Source organism: Hyperoodon ampullatus, assembly GCF_949752795.1.
Source record: "Hyperoodon ampullatus genome assembly, chromosome: 9".
Lineage (NCBI taxonomy): Eukaryota > Metazoa > Chordata > Mammalia > Artiodactyla > Ziphiidae > Hyperoodon > Hyperoodon ampullatus.
The window spans coordinates 11305489-11328497 of NC_136922.1; the positions used below are offsets into that span (position 1 = coordinate 11305489).

A 23009-nucleotide genomic window follows, 5' to 3' on the forward strand; every position below is an offset into this window, starting at 1 on the left:
GTCCAAATTGAGATGTGCTGCAAGTGTAAAATACACACTCAATTTTGAAGACTTAATATGATTTTATATTGAGTCCATGTTGAAATGATTATAGCCTGGATAGATTGGTTTGTAGAAAATCTATTGTTAAAATTAACTTCGCCTATTTCTTTTCACTTCTTCAATGTGTCTGTAGGACACCCAAAGGGATAATGCACAGAGAACTCAGGAGAAAGTTTGAGCTAGAGACAGCTTCAGAGTCCTAGCTGCAAATGGTTGAAGCTGTTTTCTACTAGCACATGGTAGATGCCTGGCAAACGCTTGCTGATGAAATGGTCAAATGTACCCTTCTTAGCTGACCACTCTTGTCATCCCCTCCAAGAAAAAAAGGCTGGCTGGTGTCCAGAGCCTAATCTGTTGTTAAAAGAAAAAAAAAAACACCTAACTTGAATTGAACATAAAATCCAGCAGATTTTAAGCGGGTGTGCAAACCTCTAGAAGCTCACAAAGGCTTTCCAAGGGATATGTGAGAGTGAATACTATAAAGGACTCCATTTCCAGATCCTCACCTTTCCCATGTATTCTTTCCAGAACCTGATTTGCCTCAGGACACATTTTGTGATTTTCTTTTCCCGTTCTTCCCATTCACAATTGCTTTCTCCCACTCTAGAAACTAAAGGCCTGTCTCTCATCCATCTGGAATCTCACTACACAGAAAACTGAGGCAGAGAGATTTAGAAACTTGCTCAAAGTCACACAATTAGTAATTGGCAAAGCCAAGAATCAAACCTAGGCAATCTCGTAATAATAGATAATCCTCTTGTATTGCTTTACACACTTTAGGGTTCAAGTAATAAGCCTCAACTAAACATGGAGTTTATTGGCTCCTACACTAGAAATTCTAAAGGTAGATCATGCTTTGGATGAATTTAACCCAGTGACTTACTGATGTCACTAGAGGCCTGATTTCTTTCCATTTCCTGACTCTACCTTCCTCAGAATCCACTCACCCTAAAACCATCTTTCCTTGTGGACACAGGAGAATTGGCAATGGCTCCCAGGGCTACATGCTTCCCCACAAACATCCAGAGATGCTATATCTCTGTCCCAGCATTCCAACCAAGCAACCTGATCTAAACTGGTTTAGGTCACATCTTGCCCCGTCCCACGATCCTCACCACCACCTGTCATAGTCACAAACGTTGTGGCCAGGGAACTTGAATGTGCTGGTTGTCATAAGCCAATCAGGGTCCAACCCCAGAGATAGGGATAGTCAGTTTCCCTGAAGCATATGGGCTATACGGGGAAGAGGTAGTTTATGGAATAAGAGTGTAAGAAATATTAGGAAGAGGGAAGTAGATGTTGTGTAGGCAACTTGTTAATGTCCAGTATACATCTGCTCCTGGGGAACACAGAAAAGAAAGAAGAAGGGATATTTATAGAAGGGTTGAGACCCACTTACTGGGTGATAGTGTTGTAATCCACAGCTTATTCGTTCAGATAATACTTTGAGATCCAACTTGATCCCAGATGCCCCTTGAATGAACAAGCCAGGTATATAGCTGATTGTATTTCCTTAAATGGCCATAACAATATATCCCATCCCATGAGCTCTTTTTGCAATGTGACTTTGATACACTTCCCATCAAGAAGTGGGGTATATGTTCCCTCCTCTTGAATCTAGGTGAAAATAATGTTATGTTGACTTCCGAGCCTAGGTCATAAATGGTGATATAACTTCTACCTAGTTCTCTATGGGGACACCTGCTCTTAGAACTCAGCCACCATACCGTGAGGAAGTCCAAGCAGCCCATGGAAAGGCCCAAGCTCTCCCTAAAAAACCTTGCAAAAAACCTTGTACTTGAGGATATAGGGAGGGGGAAGGGTAAGCTGTGACAAAGTGAAAGAGCGGCATGGACATATATACACTACCAAACGTAAGGTAGATAGCTAGTGGGAAGCAGCCGCATAGCACAGGGAGATCAGCTCGGTGCTTTGTGACCGCCTGGAGGGGTGGGATAGGGAGGGTGGGAGGGAGACGCAAAAGGGAGGGGATATGGGAACATATGTATATGTATAACTGATTAAATTTGTTATAAAGCAAAAAATAAATAAATAAATAAAATAAAACTAAATATAACAAAGGAAAAAAAAAAAAGAATTTCAGATTTTTGAGCAAACTAAATCAGTCATGTTGTTTTAGGCCATGAAGTTTTGCAGTTGTGTTACACAGAAATGAATAATTGATACAGCAAGCTAACAGAAAATGACTACACAGCCAAATCAAGCCTGTCATTTCATCCATCCCTAGCTACATACATTATGAGAAAAAACACCCAGCCATGACTATCATTTATTTTAACTTTTTATTATGGAAAACTTCAAACGTGTATAAAGTAAACAATAGTATAATGAACCCCTATGTGCCCATCACCCAGTTTCAACAATTATCACCATTCTGTGATCTTTGTATTATCTACATATTCACCCATTTTTCCACCTGTTCTCAATTATAATTTTTTTAGGTAAAGTTTACATGAATTCAACACAAATCCTAGCTGTATAATTCTGACAATGGATACACCTACACCTCAGTCATTTTCCAACTCCCCAGAAAGTCCCCTGTGTAGCGTTCCACTTAAGCCTTCTGTATCAGTCAGCGTCCAGTCAGGAGACAGAAATCACACCAGTAAGTTGAGTAAAGAACATTTATTCTATTCTAATAATTAAATTCTAATAATTTAATTCAAAGTTATTCATTTTAACAGACAATGGTTTTAAATTAATAATAACTAACATGTTAAAGAAAACAGGAAATGATAGACAAAATGGATGAAAAGATGCAGAATATTAATTGGTATGTATAAAAAAATCAAATGGACATTCTAGAACTGAAAAATATACCATGTGAAATTAAGAACTCATTTGATTCATTTGATGTATTTAACAGTAGATGAGACTCAGCATAAAACAGAATCTGTAAACGTGAAGACAATCAATGAAAAATATCCAAACTTAAGCACAGAAAAGAGAATGGGGAAAAAAACAGAATAGAGCAAAAGAGGCATAGACATGTAGGACTAAATTAAAAAAAAAAAACCTAACATATTTATGATCGGAGTCCCAGAGGGAGAAGAGAGAATTAGGTAGAAGCAGAATTTGAAAATGACCAAGAATTTTCTAAAACAGATGAAAAATATCAATCAACAGATTCAGTAAGCCCAGTGAATCAAGCAGGATTGAAAAAAAAAAAAATCAGCCTCTATTCAAAAGTTGGCAGGGAAATGATATCCTAAGTAGACAGCCAGGTTTTATTCAGGACAGGTAGGTGGAGTTCAGAAGAGGTTAAATATACATAGAAATCTGTGATGAAAGATGATGTATTCCAAAACTTGCAGAAGATGGGTTTTAGAAGAGTGCTAGGCATGGAAAATTGGGTCAGGCGAATACATGTACAGGGATATGAGACACAATGGGATTCAGCCTGATAGTCTCTTAGGGGAAGCAGGTAACCAGGTTGAGGTGGGTGTGTGAGGCTCTCTTGCACCTGCTGGTAACGTGGTAGCAGAGGTGAGTGAAGGACTCCTCAGAAGACTATCGTCTTAGGCAATGGGGAGCACTTCTAAGGGCCTCTTTTCTCTAGGGGCAAAACAGTATGGTAGGCTGGTGAGGAAGAGGAGCTCCCATCCAGAGGAGGAACCAAGGATGCCTCTTGCAGCCATGTAGTGTTATGGCAAGTGGAGAGCAAGGCAAGGAGAGGTTCCTACTTTCCTGATGTTCCCTGACCCTCACCTTGAGTCCATTTGTGCTACCTGCTCCGTGGCCAACTTGGACTGAGTCATCACTCAGAATGGCTTTAGCCTGAATCTTAAATAGCCTTCTGTATCTGCAGGTTCTTCATTCGTGGATTCAACCAAATGTGGATCCAAAATGTTTGGGGAAGAATTCTATTGTTTCAAAAAGCAAAAGAGTTCACTATGTGCCAGCAACTATTTACATAGCATTTACATTGGATTAGGTCCTATAAGTGATCTAGAGATGATTTATTTAGAGGTGACTTATACAGTGGCATGTATGTATGCAAATACTATGCCATTTTATATAAGGTCCTTGAGCATGCACAGATTTTAGTATCCACGGTGGGTCCTGGAACCAACCCTGAGGATACTGAGGGACAACTGTATTAGGTCCTTTGAGGAGGCTCTTTCTCCCCAGGATAGTTTCACCCCTCCAGGCCTACTTGCATTGATATGATAGTACAAAAATGGTTTCAAAGAGGGAAAATCGATGATCCACAGATTTTTCAGGTTTTCCCCTTGGAAACTAAGTCCATTTCCTTTTTATAAGTTTGGAATTTTGCACTATGAAGTCATGTGTTAATATATCTGACCAAGAAAAAGGTCTAATCAAACAAAAAGATGAAGATACTGAGAGAGAACTATACAAACATTCCACTTTCTGACCCCCGTCTCCTGTTTTCCAGCTCCCTCACTCAATTACTCCTTCTACCCCTCTTCATTCTCCTCTTACAAACTTCTGCTTTCTACCCACATATCAGTATTATGTCTTGTTCTCATTCCCACCCAGTCCTTAGAGTCCTTGGCCCATCACTTCAGGCACTCTCAAAAGCTTAGATCCCTCACCATTGCCCTTCCATTATATATGTCTGGCAAACTCCTATCCTGGATGAAGTCAACTCTTATTTGTGTACCTGCATCTGATTTACTGAGTGCTGCTTGAGAAAATCATATAACTGGGAAGATGAGTCCCATGCTTTCTACACATTTTCAAATATAATTGTACAGAGGTAAAACATGAATGAAACTCATCATAAAAAAATTAAAACAATACAGACGTATATGGAGTAAAAGATGAGAGTTCTCTCCTAAAACCATTCCCCAAAACATTGCTGTTAAGTTTGCCATATGTTCTATGCATGTATTATTGTCTTAAATATAGATATATATATGCATGTACATATATATACATATAAACACACATATATGCACATATACATACATATATGAAATCAGATAGGTAGCTAGATTGTAGTAGACACTTTGTTAAGCAGTTTGCAGTTTTTTCTTTTCTTTTTAAAATTTAATATGTCACGGAGAGCCCTTCTTCTCAAAAGGTACTGGTGTATTTTGTTCTACATAATATCCCATTCCCTTACTTACACTTAGATAATAACCATTTTCACTACGAACAATGTTATAATGAATATACTTGTACATCCTTCTGGCTACATGTGCAAATATGTCTCTAAAGTGGATCCTCAGAAGTGGAAATGCTTGGTCAAAGGGTATTCATATTTAACATTTTAATACATATTTCTAAATTACCATCCAAAAAGGAGGAGCTATACCGAATTGCCCTCCCACCTGCGTAGGAGAGTTACTACCCCAAGCTGGGCTCTCAGCGCTGCCTGGCTCTCCTTCTCTTTCCTTCCCTAGACTTCTAACTCTCCCTCCTTCTCCGCATAGCTTAACTACTCAAAACCTCTTCTGCACCCTCCATCCCCACCCAAACATACTCATTCTTGGCAAATATTTCACCTAATATGAGCAGAGAAAATGGAAGTCACCAGAAGAGAACTTTGTTGACTTCCTGTCCCCAAACCTACAAAACCTATCCACCCCTGTCCTCCTTCCCTCCTGTTACAAGGCGGGTGGGTGAGGACAGTCCTTCCTCCCGTGTTTAAGTCCTGGTTGTGCGGTCCTTCCCTTCACAAAGGGCTAACTACCTTCCATCTAAAGGTCTCAGCTTCCACTCCTCAGCCAACTTAAATCTATTTTCTGCCTTCATCGCTCTACTGAAAACCCAAACTCACCTTGGGTCAAATCCACTACACCTTTTCAGGTCCTTATCTTAGGTGACACTATTGCCCACTCTCTTCATAAAGCCACACTCTCCTGCTTTTCCTTCTCTGTCTCCACAGCACTTCATTCTCACTCCTCTAGTCTTCAGGCTCCTCTTTCCAAAACTTAAAAGTTGGAGTTTGGGGTTTCTGTCCTGAGGCCCTTTGTTCCTTCTCTCTGGGACATGTCACCCATTCCCCCCTTTCAGCCACTGTCACCCCTCTGTCTTCAACTCTCTGATCTGTATGTTCAGCCCAGACCGCCGACCTGCCCAAATCTGACTTCCTCCTTTTCTTTCTCGCTCCTCTGAACCTCCACTCCCTCTCTCCACCAAACCCCAGTCCCTCGTCTGGCAAAGCTCCTCCAATTCCTTTCTCTTGTAACTCCGACGCCACTTGGCTCCAGTACCTCGCAGACCTGAGGAATGTAGTTCTCCTTGAAGTAGTTCCTCAGCCTGGGGCTGGCAAGGCGCAGCGAGGCCATGACCAGAGGCCCTGCTGAAACTCCGCGCTTCCAGCCTGCTCTTCACGCCCCGCGCAGCAGGAGCCGCGCCTGGCTAGGGGCTAGCGCGTCTCGGCGTTGCCCCGGCGACCACGCTGCGTGGAAGGGAGGGGCTAGGCGCTGCGTTACCCCGAGCGCCCACCTTGGGGCCGCGGATTGCCGGGAGGGAGGTGAACCTTGGGCCGGCCCGCGGGAGGCCCCTGGTGTGTGCTCTTGGGGTGTTCAGTCCTTGCAGCTCTTCACCGAGTCTCGCTCTCCTTCACCCGCGCCCCGCCCAGACTCGAGGAAGCCGCCGGGAGGCGTCCGGGCCGACAGGGCGGTTTCCGAGAGGCGGAGCTCAGTCTCCCATTTCCTTTCTCCGTCGGCTAGAACCCGGACGGCGACAGCACCCTCTGGCTTCGGACCATCCTGCGCCAGGCCCAGCGCTGCGCGTGGCCCCAGCGGCAGCATGGGCGGCGCCCGGTATGTGGGCTGGGTGGCGGCGGGCCTGGTCCTAGCGGCCGGCGCCTGCTACTGCTTCTACAGGCTGACGCGGGGCCGGCGGCGAGGCGGCCCCGGGCTACGGCTTCGCCTCTCGCCGTCTGCAGGTGAGACCACGGGGTGCCTGGCAGGTGGGCGGGGACTGGGACTGTGGCTTTCCCAGAGTGGGGGTTGAAGACGCCACAGGTGCTCGTGGCTTTCCAGTGCTGGGAGTAAATAAGGAGCCCAGCCAGGGAGGGAGGCTGATGAGAAGGGCAAAGTCGGGAAGCCCAGGTGCAAAAGACGGGTCTTCCACTTGATTGGGTGAGTGTAGGGTTCACAGCTGGTTCCCTGCCTCCATTTCTTTGTTCAAAATTCCGGGATGAAAAATTGCCCAGACTTTCTTGTCTGAGTCTGACGTCACAGCGGAGGACTGTTTCTCAAAAGCGTGTTGATTGCCTCTCAACGTTAAAGCTTGCTCCCGGCCTTTGTGTTACCAGGGGGATTCTGGGGCGATAGATGAAATTCTGCGTGCAGTTAGCCTGGAAGAAGGGACGCCAGAGGGGCAGTTCTGAGGGGAGGTACTTTGAAGTCGCCGTGGTCTATATATACATGCAAAGTATGCGAGAGGTCCTGGAGATACAGATATAGCTATGTATATCAAATTAGAACAATTGTCTACATGGAGGACACCCTCCTGGCGGACAAGTGCATGGTTAGGTTTCGGTCCAAAAATTGATTGCTGCATTCAGGATTCTAACAACTTGTTGAATGTTCTGGGGGGTATTTCAGGTCATGGAAGCTGTTACAGAAATAATTAAAAATAAAATCTCCTGCCAACCAAGAAATTCCTCTCTACAAATGTAGGAAAGAAGTAAATAGCTTTATTAGAGAATAAGCATTAAACCAGATTGCTACGCCCATCAGGGGCAATCTGCTAATGGGATTGCAAAGACAGAATTCTCACCCCCTTTATGTATCCAGCCAGATGTAACCTATAACTTATTTCATATTAAGGACATGCCCTCAAGATAAACAGTAATTTGTCCTTAAGAGGACTTGACAGAACCATTTGCTACACATAGTTCATTCTAAATTCACAGGTAGTTGGGGTGGTATTTGTGTTAGCTAATAGCCGTTATGTAGAAGAAAAATAAGACTTCTCAGTATCTGTGATAACCGCGTAGTTACAACACAGAGCCAAGAACCGACTGACTCACACAGAGACAAGGAGATGGGGACTCCATCTTCCTTGATGTTTACACTTCAGATGACACCAAAGCCGCTAAGAAAGATTTTTCTTGGGTTTTAAACCGGCAAGAGGCTTACTTAGCTTTTAAAAAGATGTATATTTATATCAAAGGGACAAAGGATTTACAATTACTAGTTTGCTCAAGGAAATGTTCTCAGAAAAGGGAGTGGGTGAAAGGTTTCTTTCCCTTTTGTCACAAGGGGAAAAAAATTCATTTTAAAAAAGATTTGGACTTACCCTTACTTCCAGAGCCTACTTAGTTGTCTTTGTGTCAGAGATATTTCTGTATAAGTAGTCAGGTGACCCGAACTCAGATACCTTCTCACTTATACTTACTCAACATGATGAACACTGACAAAGTCTTACTACCCGCGCCCCCCCCCCCCCAAAATCACGAGTACCTTGGCCAGGCAGCTTACAAAATACGTTGCTCACAGCCCCTTCCTGAAGCTACACTTTTTTCTTTGAAGAAGACTCGAGAAATACCCATTTTGTCAGCATCACCCTTGTGTTTTGGAGGGTGATTTTTTTTTTTTTTTTTTTTTGCCGTACGCGGGCCTCTCACTGTTGTGGCCTCTCCCGTTGCGGAGCACAGGCTCTGGACGCGCAGGCTCAGCGGCCATGGCTCACGGGCCCAGCCACTCCGCGGCATGTGGGATCTTCCCGGACCGGGGCACGAACCCGTGTCCCCTGCATCGGCAGGTGGACTCTCAACCACTGCGCCACCAGGGAAGCCCCTCTTTTTTTTTTTTTTAATTGAGATAAACACTGTATTAGCTTTAGGTGTACAACATAATGGCTTGATATTTGTATGTATTGCAAAATGATCACCATAGTAAGTTTAGTTGACATCCATCACCACAAATTTTCTTGTGATGAGAACTTTGAAGGTCTACTCTCTTAGCAACTTTCAAGTGTACAATACAGTATTGTTAACTATAGTCACCAAGCCGTACTTTACACTCCTAGTACTCATTGCCCTTGTAACTGGAAGTTTGTACCCTTTGACCCAGATCTTCCCATTTCCTTCAGCCCCCAGCCCCTGGCAACCACCATGACACTCTTTCTATGAGTTGAGTTTTTTAGATTCCACATAAAAGTGAGATCATTGTGTATTTGTCTTTCATTGTCTGACTTATTTCTCTAGACATGATGCCCTCAGGATCCATCCATGTTGTCACAAATGGCAGGATTTTCTTCTTTTTTATGGCTGAATAGCATTCCATTGTATGTATGTGTGTGTGTGTGTGTGTGTGTGTGTGTGTGTGTGTGTGTGTGATCACGTTTTATTTATACATTCATCCGTCGATTGACACTTAGGTTGTTTCCATGTCTTGGCTATTGTAAATAATGCTGCAGTGAGCATGGTGGTGCAAATATCTTTACAAGGTGGTGATTTCATGGAATCACGAAGTGGAATTGCTAGCTCATGTAGTAGTTCTATTTTTTTAGAATTTTTTTAAAGTTTTTTTTGATGTAGACCATTTTAAAAGTCTTTATTGAATTGTTACAATATTGCTTCTGTTTTCTGTTTTGGTTTTTTGGCCACAAGGCCTGTGGGATCTTAGCTCCCTCACCAGGGACTGAACCTGCTCCCCCTGCATTGGAAGGTGAAGTCTTAAATCACTAGACCGCCGGGAAGTCCCTGGTAGTTCTATTTTTAATTTTTTGAGGAACCTCCATGTTTTCCATAGTGATTGGAAATTTACATCCCCACCAACAGTGCACAAGGGTTCCCTATTCTCTACATCCTAACCAACACTTGTTATCTATTGTCTTTTTGAGGCTAGCCATGCTAACAGGTGTGAGATGATAGCTAATTGTGGTTTTGGTTTGCATTTCCCTGAAGATTAGTGATGTTGAGCCCCTTTTCATGTACTTGTTGGCCATTTGAATGTCTTTGGGGAAAGATCCATTCAGAGCCTCTGCCCATTTTACAATTAGATTGTTTCTTTTTTTCTTTCCTATTGAGTTGCTTGAGTTTTTTACTATATTTTAGATAGTAACCATTTATCAGATATATGAGTTACAAATACTTTCTCCCATTTCATGGGTTGCCTTTTAATTTTGTTGATGGCTTCCTTTGCTGTACAGAAGATTTTTTCATGTAGTTCCACTTGTTTATTTTGCTTTTGTTGCTTTTGCTTTTGGTCAAATCCAAAAAATCATGTCAAGACCCATGTCAAGGAGCTTACCATTTATTTTTTTTTTTTAGGAGTTTTAGGTTTCAGGTCTTTTTTTTTTTTTAAGAATTTATTTATTTATTTATTTATTTATTGGCTGCTTTTGGGTCTTCGTTGCTGCACATGGGCTTTTCTCTAGTTGCGCCAAGTGGGGGCTTCTCTTTGTTGTCGTGCGTGGGCTTCTCACTGCGGAGCATGGGCTCTAGGCGCAGGGGCTTCACTAGTTGTGGCTCGCGGGCTCTAGAGCTCAGGCTTAGTAGTTGTGGTGCACGGGCTTAGTTGCTCCGTGGCATGTGGGATCTTCCCGGGCCAGGGCTCGAACCCGTGTCCCCTGCATTGGCAGTCAGATTCTTAACCACTGAGCCACCAGGGAAGCCCCTAGGTTTCAGGTCTTATATTTAAGACTTTAATCCTTTATGAGTTGATTTTTGTGTATTGTGTGAGATAGTGGTTCGGTTTCCTTCTTTTTTGTGTGAATTTTATTTTATTTTTTATACAGCAGGTTCTTATTAGGTACCTATTTTATACATATTAGTGTATATATGTCAATCCCAATCTCCCATTTCATCCCACCACCACCCACTGCTTTCCCCCCTTGGTGTCCATACATTTGTTCTCTACATCTTTGTCTTTATTTCTGCCTTGCAGACTGGTTCATCTGTAGAAAAATGGTACAGATGAACTGGTTTGATTCTTTGGTGTGTAGCTGTCCAGTTTTTCCAACATCATTTATTGATGAGACTCTTCTTTCCCCATTGTATAGTCCTGGCTCCTTTGTCATAAATTAATTGATCATATATGTGTGGGTTTATTTCTGGGCTCTCTGTTCTATTCCACTCATCTATGTGTCTGTTTTTGTGCCGATACCATACTGTTTTGATTACTATAATATAGTTTGAAATCAGGAAGCATGTGCGTTTCTGTTGTGGATTTTTGGTTTGCAGTTACCATCCATGAGGTTTTTTTTTTTTTGCGGTATGTGGGCCTCTCACTGTTGCGGCCTCTCCCATTGTGGAGCACAGGCTCCGGACGCGCAGGCTCAGTGACCATGGCCCACGGGCCCAGCCGCTCCACGGCATGCAGGATCCTCCCAGACCGGGGCATGAACCCACATCCCCTGCATCGGCAGGCGGACTCCCAACCACTGCACCACCAGGGAAGCCCCCATGAGGTTTTGATATAGCAGTATATATATATATAAACAAGATAGTTTTGATAGTTTTGAGTTGCCGGTCTCTTAATCTCAAATACATTTCCAGTGTCCTGCATTTCTACTCTCCTCACAGTTGATGTTTTTGATATTTGTGTGTGGATGATTTCCTAACTTTACTGTATGTTTGCCTTTACCAGTGAGCTTTACCCCTTCATAATTTTCTTGTTTTTAGTTTTGGGCTTTTCTTTTTCACCTAGAGAAGTTCCTTTAGCATTTGTTGTAAAGCTGGTTTGGTGATGCTGAATTCCCTTAACTTTTGCTTGTCTGTAAAGCTTTTTGATTTCTCTGTCAAATCCGAACGAGAGCCTTGCTGGGTAGAGTATTCTTTTTTTTAAAAAAAATATTTTATTATTATTTTGTTGTTGTTTTGTTTTGTTTCGTTTTTGACACACACACACACACACACACACACACACACACACACACACTGTATTTTATTTTCACAAGAGATAAATAGACTGACACCAAGCATTATAAATGGATGACCACAACAAAAGCAACAATGGTTGCAATTACCAAACACGAAACACAGTCATACTATGTCATAATATTGACATTCAGTCCAGTAATCCTCCACTGTAACAGCTCCGTTACTTTGCAGTGAAAATTGATTGGTATATTTTTTGCCTCTGAGTCCTTGTGGGATTTTTTTTTTTTTTTTTTTTTTTTCAGTACGCGGGCCCCTCACTGCTGTGCCTCTCCCGCCGCGGAGCACAGGCTCCGGACACGCAGGCTCAGCAGCCATGGCTCACGGGCCCAGCCGCTCCGCGGCATGTGGGATCCTCCCGGACCGGGGCACGAACCCGCGTCCCCTGCATCGGCAGGCGGACTCTCAACCACTGCGCCACCAGGGAAGCCCCGGGATTTTTTTTTTATTCAAACAGAAAGTCACAAAAATTATAATCATCCTCATCAGTTCCCTCAGTCCCGTGTAATTAATTTTTTTTTATTTTGATCTTTTGTTAGCACTTTTATGAGTTCATCAGTTTTCCACTAAAGTTCTGAAAATGCTTATTCATTCAGTTCAGCAGTATAGTCAGTTACCAGAAACCTGTACTTGTCAGAGTCTTTTCCATGAATTCCTTGAAGATGAAACCCTTTTATAGGAACATATTAGCAAAAGCATCAGAGTACACCCAGAACTGTCTGTAAATGACAAAAGACTTAAAAGTGACCACGGTTAAAGATTTGATGAAAGTTCATAATAATGCAGTTGACAAAGAAATTTAGTTATTTCTGAGATATACATTTTAAAGTAATAACTAGAATTATGACTTATAATACCAGAACATATAAGATTTTTAGAAATTTCATGTAATGTCTGAAACATTTATATTAACATATTTCCATACAAATAACCCAAAGAAAGTTTCGTATTAGTTGTTTTGTTTGTTTGTTTTTTTATGCTGCAGGTTCTTATTAGTCATCGATTTTATACACATCAGTGTATACATGTCAAACCCAATTGCGCAATTCAGCACACCACCGTCCCCACCCCCCCACGGCTTTCCCCCCTTGGTGTCCACACGTCTGTTCTCTAAATCTGTGTCTCAACTTCTGCCCTGCAAACTGGCTCATCCGTACCACTTTTCTAGGTTCCACATAGGTTCTGACTTACTTCACTCTGTATGACAGTCACTAGATCCGTCCGCGTCTCAACAAATGACTCAGTTTCGTTCCTGTTTATGGCTGAGTTATATTCTGTTGTATATATGTACCACAACTTCTTTATCCATTTGTCTGTCGATGGGCATTTAAGTTGCTTCCATGACCTGGCTATTGTAAATAGTGCTGCAATGAACATTGGGGTGCATGTGTCTTTTTGGATTATGGTTTGCTCTGGGTATATGCCCAGTTGTGGGATTGCTGGATCATATGGTAATTCTATTTTTAGTTTTTTAAGGAACCTCCATACTGTTCTCCATAGTGGCTGTATCAATTTACATTCCCACCAACAGTGCAAGAGGGTTCCCTTTTCTCCGCACCCTCTCCAGCATTTGTTGTTTGTAGATTTTCTGATGATGCCCATTCTAACTGGTGTGAGGTGGTACCTCATTGTAGTTTTGATTTGCATTTCTCTAATAATTAGTGATGTTGAGCAGCTTTTTATATGCTTCTTAGCCATCTGTATGTATTCTTTGGAGAAATGTCTATTTAGGTCTTCTGCCCATTTTTGGATTGGGTTGTTTGTTTCTTTAATATTGAGCTGCATGAGCTGTTTATATATTTTGGAGATTAATCCTTTGTCTATTGATTCGTTTGCAAATATTTTCTCCCATTCTGAGGGCTGTCTTTTCGTCTTGTTTATGGTTTCCTTTGCTGTGCAAAAGCTTTGAAGTTTCATTAGGTCCCATTTGTTTATTTTTGTTTTTATTTCCATTACTCTAGGAGGTGGATCAAAAAAGATCTTGCTGTGATTTATGTCAAAGAGTGTTCTCCCTATGTTTTCCTCTAAGAGTTTTATAGTGTCTGATCTTACATTTAGGTCTCGAACCCATTTTGAGTTTATTTTTGTGTATGGTGTTAGGGACTGTTCTAATTTCATTCTTTTACATGTAGCTGTCCAGTTTTCCTGGCACCACTTACTGAAGAGACTGTCTTTTCTCCATTGTATATCTTTCCCTCCTTTGTCATAGATTAGTTGACCATAGGTGCGTGGGTTTATCTCTGGGCTTTCTATCTTGTTCCATTGATCTGTGTTTCTGTTTTTGTGCCAGTACCATATTGTCTTGATTACTGTAGCTTTGTAGTATAGTCTGAAGGCAGGGAGTCTGATTCCTCCAGCTCCGTTTTTTTCCCCTGAAGACTGCTTTGGCTATTCAGGGTCTTTTGTGTCTCCATACAAATTTTAAGATGATTTGTTCTAGTTCCGTAAAAAATGCCATTGGTAATTTGATAGGGATTGCATTGAATCTGTAGATTGCTTTGGTTAGTATAGTCATTTTCACAATATTGATTCTTCCAATTCAAAAACATGGTATATCTCTCCATCTATTTGTATCATCTTTAATTTCTTTCATCAGTGTCTTATAGTTTACTGCATACAGGTCTTTTGTCTCCCTAGGTAGGTTTATTCCTAGGTATTTTATTCTTTTTGTTGCAATGGTAAATGGGAGTGTTTCCATAATTTCTCTTTCAGATTTTTCATCATTAGTGTATAGGAATGCAAGAGATTTCTGTGCATTAATTTTGTATCCTGCAACCTTACCAAATTCACTGATTAGCTCTAGTAGTTTTCTGGTGGCATTTTTAGGATTCTCCATGTATAGTATCATGTCATCAGCAAACAGCGACAGTTTTACTTCTTCTTTTCCAATTTGTATTCCTTTTATTTCTTTTTCTTCTCTGATTGCCATGGCTAGGACTTCCAAAACTATGTTGAATAATAGTGGTGAGAGTGGACATCCTTGTCTTGTTCCTGATCTTAGAGGAAATGCTTTCAGTTTTTCACCATTGAGAATGATTTTTGATGTGGGTTTGTCATATATGGCCTTTATTATGTTGAGGTAGATTCCCTCTATGCCCACTTTCTGGAGAGTTTTTATCATAAATGGGTGTTGAATTTTGTCAAAAGCTTTTTCTGCATCTATTAAGATGATCATATGGTTTTTCTTCTTCAATTTGTTAATATGGTGTATCACATTGATTGATTTGCGTATATTGAAGAATCCTTGCATCCCTGGGATAAATCCCACTTGATCATGGTGTATGATCCTTTTAATGTGTTGTTGGATTCTGTTTGCTAGCATTTTGTTGAGGAGTTTTGCATCTATATTCATGGGTGATACTGGTCTGTAATTTTCTTTTTTTGTAGTATCTTTGTCTGGTTTTGGTATCAGGGTGATGGTGGCCTTATAGAATGAGTTTGGGAGTGTTCCTTCTTCTGCGATTTTTTGGAAGAGTTTGAAAAGGATGGGTGTTAGCTCTTCTCTAAATGTTTGGTAGAATTCACCTGTGAAGCCATCTGGTCCTGGACTTTTGTTTGTTGGAAGGTTTTAAATCATAGTTTCAATTTCATTACTTGTGATTGGTTTGTTCATATTTTCTGTTTCTTCCTGGTTCAGTCTTGGAAGGTTATACCTTTCTAAGAATTTGTCCATTTCTTCCAGGTTGTCCATTTTATTGGCGTAGAGTTGCTTGTAGTAGTCTCTTAGGATGCTTTGTATTTCTGTGGTGTCTGTTGTAACTTCTTTTTCACTTTTCCATTTTGCCTAGAGAAGTTCCTTTAGCATTTGTTGTAACGCTGGTTTGGTGATGCTGGATTCCTTAACTTTTGCTTGTCTGTAAAGCTTTTTGCTTTCTCTGTCAAATCCGAACGAAAGCCTTGCTGGGTAGAGTATTCTTGGTTGTAGGTTTTTCCTTCCATCATTTTAAATACATTGTGCCACTCCCTTCTGGCCTGCAGAGTTTCTGCTGAAAAATCAGCTGGTAACCTTATGGGGATTCCCTTGTATGTTATTTGTTGCTTTTCTCTTACTGCTCTGCATGTTTTCTCTTTGTCTTTAATTTTTGTCAGTTTGATTAATATGTGTCTCAGCCTGTTCCTCCTTGGGTTTATCCTGTATGGGACTCTTTGAGCTTCCTGGACTTGAGTGTTTCCCTTCCTATGTTAGGGAAATTTTCAGTTACTATCTCTTCAAATATTTTCTCAGGCCCTTTCTGTCTTCTCTTTCTGGGACCCCTATAACGTGAATGTTGGTGCCTTTAATGTTTTTCCAGAAGTCTCTTAGACTGTCCTCGTTTCTTTTGTTTTTTCTTTGTCCTGTTCTGCAGCACTGATTTCCACCAGTCTGTCTTCCAGCTCACTTATTCATTCTTTTGAGCCATTTATTCTGCTACTGATTCCTTCTAGTGTATTTTTCATTTCAGTTATTGTATTGTTCATCTCTGTTCTTTAAATCTTCTAACTCTTTGTTTAACATTTCTTGTATCTTCTCAGTCTGTGCCTCCATTGTTTTTCCGAGATCTTGAATCATCTTTACTATCATTGTTCTGAATTCTTTTTCAGGCAGATTGCCTATCTCCATTTCAATTAGTTGTTCTTCTGGGGTTTTATCTTGTTCCTTCGTCTGGAAGATATTTCTCTGCCATTTCATTTTTTTCTAACTTTCTGGGTTTGTGGGCTCTGTTCTGCAGGCTTCAGGATTGTAGTTCTTCTTGCTTCTGATGTCTGCCCTCTGGTGGGTGAGGTTGGTCCGGGAGCTTGTGCAGGCTTCCTCGTGGGAGGGACTCATGTCTGCCCACTGGTGAGTGGAGCTGAGTCTTGTCCTTCTGGTGGACAGTGCCATGTCAAGTGGCATGTCTAGAAGTGGCTCTGGGCTCAAGACAACTTTAGGCAGCCTGTCTGCTGATGGGTGGGGCTGTGTTCCCACCCTGTGGGTTGTTTGGCCTGAGGCATCCCAGCACTGGAGTCTGCAGGCTGTTGGGTGGGGCCAGGTCTCAGTGCCAAAATGGTGACCTCCAGGAGAGCTCACACTGAGGAGTATTTCCTAGGGGCCTCTGCCACCAGTGACCTTGACCCTGTATTGGGCCACAACCAACCCCCACCTCCCCAGGAGCCTTTCTAAGATCTGCAGGTAGATCTGGTCCAGGCTTCTGTGGATTCACTGCTTTACCCTGGGTCCCAGTGTACATGAAACCTTGTGTGCACCCTCTAAGAGTGGAGTCTCTGTTTCCCTCAGTCCTGTGGAGTCCTGCACTAAAGCCTCACTGACCGTCAAAGCCAAGTACTCTGAAGTCTCCTACTCCCAATTCCAGACCGTCAGGCTGGGGAGCCTCATGTGGGGCTCAGAACCCTAATTCCTGTGGGAGAACCTCTGTGATATAATTATTTTTCAGTTTGTGGGTTACCCACTTGGCAGGTATGGGATTTGATTATATCACAGAAGCACCCCTCCTACTGTCTTGTGGCTTCTTCTTTGTTTTTCGGTGCAGAATACCTTTTTTGGTAGGTTCAAGTCTTTTTTTTTTTTTTTTTTTTTTTTTTTCTGTATGCGGGCCTCTCACTGTTGTGGCCTCTCCCGTTGCGGAGCACAGGCTCCGGACGCGCAGGCTCAGCAGCCATGGCTCATGGACCCAGGCGCTCCGCGGCATGTGGGATCTTCCCGTACCAGGGCACGAACCCATGTCCCCTGCATCGGCAGGCGGACTCTCAACCACTTCCCTGGCGCCACCAGGGAAGCCCAGTTCAAGTCTTTTTTTTGTCGACTTGAACAAAAAACGTGGTTATTCAGCAGTTAGTTGTGTTTTTGGTGTTTTTGTAAGAGAAGGTGAGCTCAAGTCCTTCTACTCTACCATCTTGTATCCCATCACCTCTACAGGAATTGTTAAAATGACCATCTTATTTTTTTTTTTTTACAACTTTATCGGAGTATGATTGCTTTACAATGGTGTGTTAGTTTCTGCTTTATAACAAAGTGAATCAGCTCTACATATACATCTGTTCCCATATCCCTTCCCTCTTGCGTCTCCCTCCCTCCCACCCTCCCCATCCCACCCCTCCAGGCGGTCACAAAGCACCGAGCTGATCTCCCTGTGTTCTGCGGCTGCTTCCCACTATCTATCTACCTTACGTGTGGTAGTGTATATATGTCCATGCCTCTCTTTCCCTTTGTCACAGCTTACCCTTCCCCCTCCCCATATCCTCAACTCCATTCTCTAGTAGGTCTGTGTCTTTATTCCTTTCTTACCCCTAGGTTCTTCATGACACTTTTTTTTCTTAAATTCCATATATATGTGTTAGCATACAGTATTTGTTTTTCTCTTTCTGACTTACTTCACTCTGTATGACAGACTCTGGGTCCATCCACCTCATTACAAATAGCTCAGTTTCATTTCTTTCTATGGCTGAGTAATATTCCATTGTATATACGTACCACATCTTCTTTATCCATTCATCCAATGATGGACACTTAGGTTGTTTCCATCTCGGGGCTATTGTAAATAGAGCTGCAATGAACATTTTGGTACATGACTCTTTTTGCATTATGGTTTTCTCAGGGTATATGCCCAGTAGTGGGATTGCTGGGTCATATGGTAGCTCTATTTGTAGTTTTTTAAGGAACCTCCATACCGTTCTCCACAGTGGCTGTACCAATTCACATTTCCACCAGCAGTGCAACAGTGTTCCCTTTTCTCCACACCCTCTCCAGCATTTATTGTTTCTAGATTTTTTGATGATGGCCATTCTGACTGGTGTGAGATGATATCTCATTGTAGTTTTGATTTGCATTTCTCTAATGATTAATGATGTTGAGTATTCTTTCAAGTGTTTGTTGGCAGTCTGTATATCTTCTTTGGAGAAATGTCTATTTAGACCTTCTGCCCATTTTTGGATTGGGTTGTTTGTTTTTTGATATTGAGCTGTATGAGCTGCTTGTAAATTTTGGAGATTAATCCTTTGTCAGTTGCTTCATTTGCAAATATTTTCTCCCATTCTGAGGGTGGTCTTTTCGTCTTGTTTATGGTTTCCTTTGCTGTGCAAAAGCTTTTAAGTTTCATTAGGTCCCATTTGTTTGTTTTTGTTTTTATTTCCATTTCTCTAGGAGGTAGGTCAAAAAGGATCTTGCTGTGATTTATGTCATAGAGTGTTCTGCCTATGTTTCCTCTAAGAGTTTTATAGTGTGTGGCCTTGCATTTAGGTCTTTAATCCATTTTGAGCTTATTTTTGTGTATGGTGTTAGGGAGTGATCTAATCTCATACTTTTGCATGTACTTATCCAGTTTTCCCAGCACCACTTATTGAAGAGGCTGTCCTTTCTCCACTGTACATTCCTGCCTCCTTTATCAAAGATAAGTTGGCCATATATGCGTGGGTTTATCTCTGGGCTTTCTATCCTGATGCACTGATCTATCTTTCTGTTTTTATGCCGGTATCATACTGTCTTGATTACTGTAGCTTTATAGTATAGTCTGAAGTCAGGGAGCCTGATTCCTCCAGCTCCGTTTTTCATTCTTAAGATTGCTTTGGCTTTTCGGGGTCTTTTGTGTTTCCATACAAATTGTGAAATATTTTGTTCTAGTTCTGTGAAAAATGCCAGTGGTAGTTTGATAGGGATTGCATTGAATCTGTAGATTGCTTTGGGTAGTATAGTCATTTTCACAATATTGATTCTTCCAATCCAGGAACATGGTATATCTCTCCATCTATTTGTATCATCTTTAATTTCTTTCATCAGTGTCTTATAATTTTCTGCATACAGGTCTTTTGTCTCCTTAGGTAGGTTTATTCCTAGATATTTTATTCTTTTTGTTGCAATGGTAAATGGGCGTGTTTTCTTGATTTCACTTTCAGATTTTTCATCATTAGTGTACAGGAATGCCAGAGATTTCTGTGCATTAATTTTGTATACTGCTGCTTTACGAAATTCATTGATTAGCTCTAGTAGTTTTCTGGTAGCATCTTTAGGATTCTCTATGTATAGTATCATGTCATCTGCAAACAGTGACATCTTTACTTATTCTTTTCCGATTTGGATTCCTTTTATTTCCTTTTCTTCTCTGATTGCTGGGGCTAAAACTTCCAAAGCTATGTCGAATAATCGTGGTGAGAGTGGGCAGCCTTGTCTTGTTCCTGATCTTAGTGGAAATGCTTTCAGTTTTTCACCATTGAGGACAATGTTGGCTGTGGGTTTGTCATATATGACCTTTATTATGTTGAGGGAAGTTCCCTCTATGCCTACTTTCTGCAGGGTTTTTATCATAAATGGGTGTTGAATTTTGTCAAAAGCTTTCTCTGCATCTATTGAGATGATCATATGGTTTTTCTCCTTCAATTTGTTAATATGGTGTATCACGTTGATTGATTTGCGTATATTGAAGAATCCTTGCATTCCTGAAATAAACGCCACTTGATCATGGTGTATGATCCTTTTAATGTGCTGTTGGATTCTGTTGGCTAGTATTTTGTTGAGGATTTTTGCATCTATGTTCATCAGTGATACTGGCCTGTAGTTTTCTTTCCTTGTGACATCCTTGTCTGGTTTTGGTATCAAAGTGATGGTGGCCTCGTAGAATGAGTTTGGGAGTGTTCCTCCCTCTGCTATATTTTGGAAGAGTTTGAGAAGGATAGGTGTTAGCTCTTCTTAAATGTTTGATAGAATTCGCCTGTGAAGCCATCTGGTCCTTGGCTTTTGTTTGTTGGAAGATTTTTAATCACAGTTTCAATTTCAGTGCTTGTGATTGGTCTGTTTATATTTTCTCTTTCTTCCTGATTCAGTCTCGGGAGGTTGTGCTTTTCTAAGAATTTGTCCATTTCTTCCAGGTTGTCCATTTTATTGGCATAGAGTTGTTTGTAGTAATCTCTCATGATTCTTTGTATTTCTGCAGTGTCAGTTGTTACTTCTCCTTTTTCATTTCTAATTCTATTGATTTGAGTCTTCTCCCTTTTTTTCTTGATGAGTCTGGCTAATGGTTTATCAATTTTGTTTATCTTCTCAAAGAACCAGCTTTATTGATCTTTGCTATTGTTTCCTTCATTTCTTTTTCATTTATTTCTGATCTGATCTTTATGATTTCTTTCCTTCTGCTAACTTTGGGAGTTTTTTGTTCTTCTTTCTCTAATTGCTTTAGCTGCAAGGTCAGGTTGTTTACTCGAGATGTTTCCTGTTTCTTAAGGTGGGATTGTATTGCTATAAACTTCCCTCTTAGAACTGCTTTTGCTGCATCCCATAGGTTTTGGGTCATTGTGTCTCCATTGTCATTTGTTTCTAGGTTTTTTTTTTTGTTTTTTTTTTTTGTGGTACGCGGGCCTCTCACTGTTGTGGCCTCTCCCGTTGCGGAGCACAGGCTCCGGACGCGCAGGCTCAGCAGCCATGGCTCACGGGTCCAGCCTCTCCGTGGCATGTGGGATCTTCCCGGACCGGGGCACGAACCCGCGTCCCCTGCATCGGCAGGCGGGCTCCCAACCACTGCGCCACCAGGGAAGCCCTCTAGGTATTTTTTTATTTCCTCTTTGATTTCTTCAGTGATCACTTCGTTATTAAGTAGTGTATTGTTTAGCCTCCATGTGTTTGTATTTTTTACAGATCTTTTCCTGTAATTGATATCTAGTCTCACAGCATTGTGGTCGGAAAAGATACTTGATACAATTTCAATTTTCTTAAATTTACCAAGGCTTGATTTGTGACCCAAGATATGATCTATCCTGGAGAATGTTCCATGAGCACTTGAGAAAAATGTGTATTCTGTTGTTTTGGGATGGAATGTCCTATAAATATCAACTAAGTCCATCTTGTTTAATGTATCATTTAAAGCTTGTGTTTCCTTATTTATTTTCATTTTGGATGATCTGTCCGTTGGTGAAAGTGGGGTGTTAAAGTCCCCTACTATGATTGAGTTACTGTCGATTTCCCCTTTTATGGCTGTTAGCATTTGCCTTATGTATTGAGGTGCTCCTATGTTGGGTGCATAAATATTTACAATTGTTATATCTTCTTCTTGGATCGATCCCTTGATCATTATGTAGTGTCCTTCTTTGTCTCTTCTAATAGTCTTTATTTTAAGGTCTATTTTGTCTGATATGAGAATTGCTACTCCAGCTTTCTTTTGATTTCCATTTGCATGGAATATCTTTTTCCATCCCCTTACTTTCAATCTGTATGTGTCTCTAGGTCTGAAGTGGGTCTCTTGTAGACAGCATATATATGGGTTTTGTTTTTTTATCCATTCAGCCAATCTGTGTCTTTTGGTGGGAGCATTTAGTCCATTTACATTTAAGGTAATTATCGATATGTATGTTCCTATTCCCATTTTCTTAATTGTTTTGGGTTCGTTATTGTAGGTATTTTCCTTTTGTTGTGTTTCTTGCCTAGAGAAGTTCCTTTAGCATTTGTTGTAAAGCTGGTTTGGTGGTGCTGAACTCTCTCAGCTTTTGTTTGTCTGTAAAGGTTTTAATTTCTCCATCAAATCTGAATGAGATCCTTGCTGGGTAGAGTAATCTTGGTTGCAGGTTTTTCTCCTTCATCACTTTAAATATGTCCTGCCACTCCCTTCTGGCTTGTAGAGTTTCTGCTGAAAGATCAGCTGTTAACCTTATGGGGATTCCCTTGTGTGTTATTTGTTGTTTTTCCCTTGCTGCTTTTAATAGGTTTTCTTTATATTTAATTTTTGACAGTTTGATTAATATGTATCTTGGCGTATTTCTCCTTGGATTCATTCTGTATGGGACTCTCTGTGCCTCTTGGACTTGATTAACTATTTCCTTTCCCATATTAGGTGAGTTTTCAACTATAATCTCTTCAGGGCTTCCCTGGTGGCGCAGTGGTTGAGAGTCTGCCTGCTAATGCAGGGGACACGGGTTCGAGCCCTGGTCTGGGAAGATCCCACATGCCGCAGAGCGGCTAGGCCCGTGAGCCACAACTACTGAGCCTGTGTGTCTGGAGCCTGTGCTCCGCAACAGGAGAGGCCGCAATAGTGAGAGGCCCGCGCACCGCGATGAAGAGTGGCCCCCACTTGCCACAACTAGAGAAAGCCCTCGCACAGAAATGAAGACCAACACAGCCCTAAATAACTAAATTAAAAAAAAAAAAGAATATAGATTTCTCTAATAGATATTCTTTGGG

General features: G+C 41.5%; 2 protein-coding genes across 5 annotated transcripts in view; one reads left to right on the forward strand and one right to left on the reverse strand.

Moving 5' to 3' along the window:
- FBXL13 (F-box and leucine rich repeat protein 13) overlaps window positions 1-6323 on the reverse strand; it is a gene marked incomplete at both ends in the record, with an annotated part of 183443 nt that extends 177120 nt beyond the window's left edge. The window contains 1 exon segment of the mRNA XM_079711473.1: window positions 6249-6323. Within this exon segment, the coding sequence (XP_079567599.1) occupies window positions 6249-6323 (75 nt within the window).
- A 466-nt stretch (window positions 6324-6789) lies between these two features.
- ARMC10 (armadillo repeat containing 10) overlaps window positions 6790-23009 on the forward strand; it is a gene marked incomplete at its 5' end in the record, with an annotated part of 33850 nt that continues 17630 nt past the window's right edge. For all 4 annotated transcript variants that reach the window (XM_079711028.1, XM_079711029.1, XM_079711030.1 and 1 more), the window contains one exon: window positions 6790-6928. In XM_079711028.1, the coding sequence (XP_079567154.1) occupies window positions 6790-6928 (139 nt within the window). The remainder of the gene's footprint in view (window positions 6929-23009) is intronic.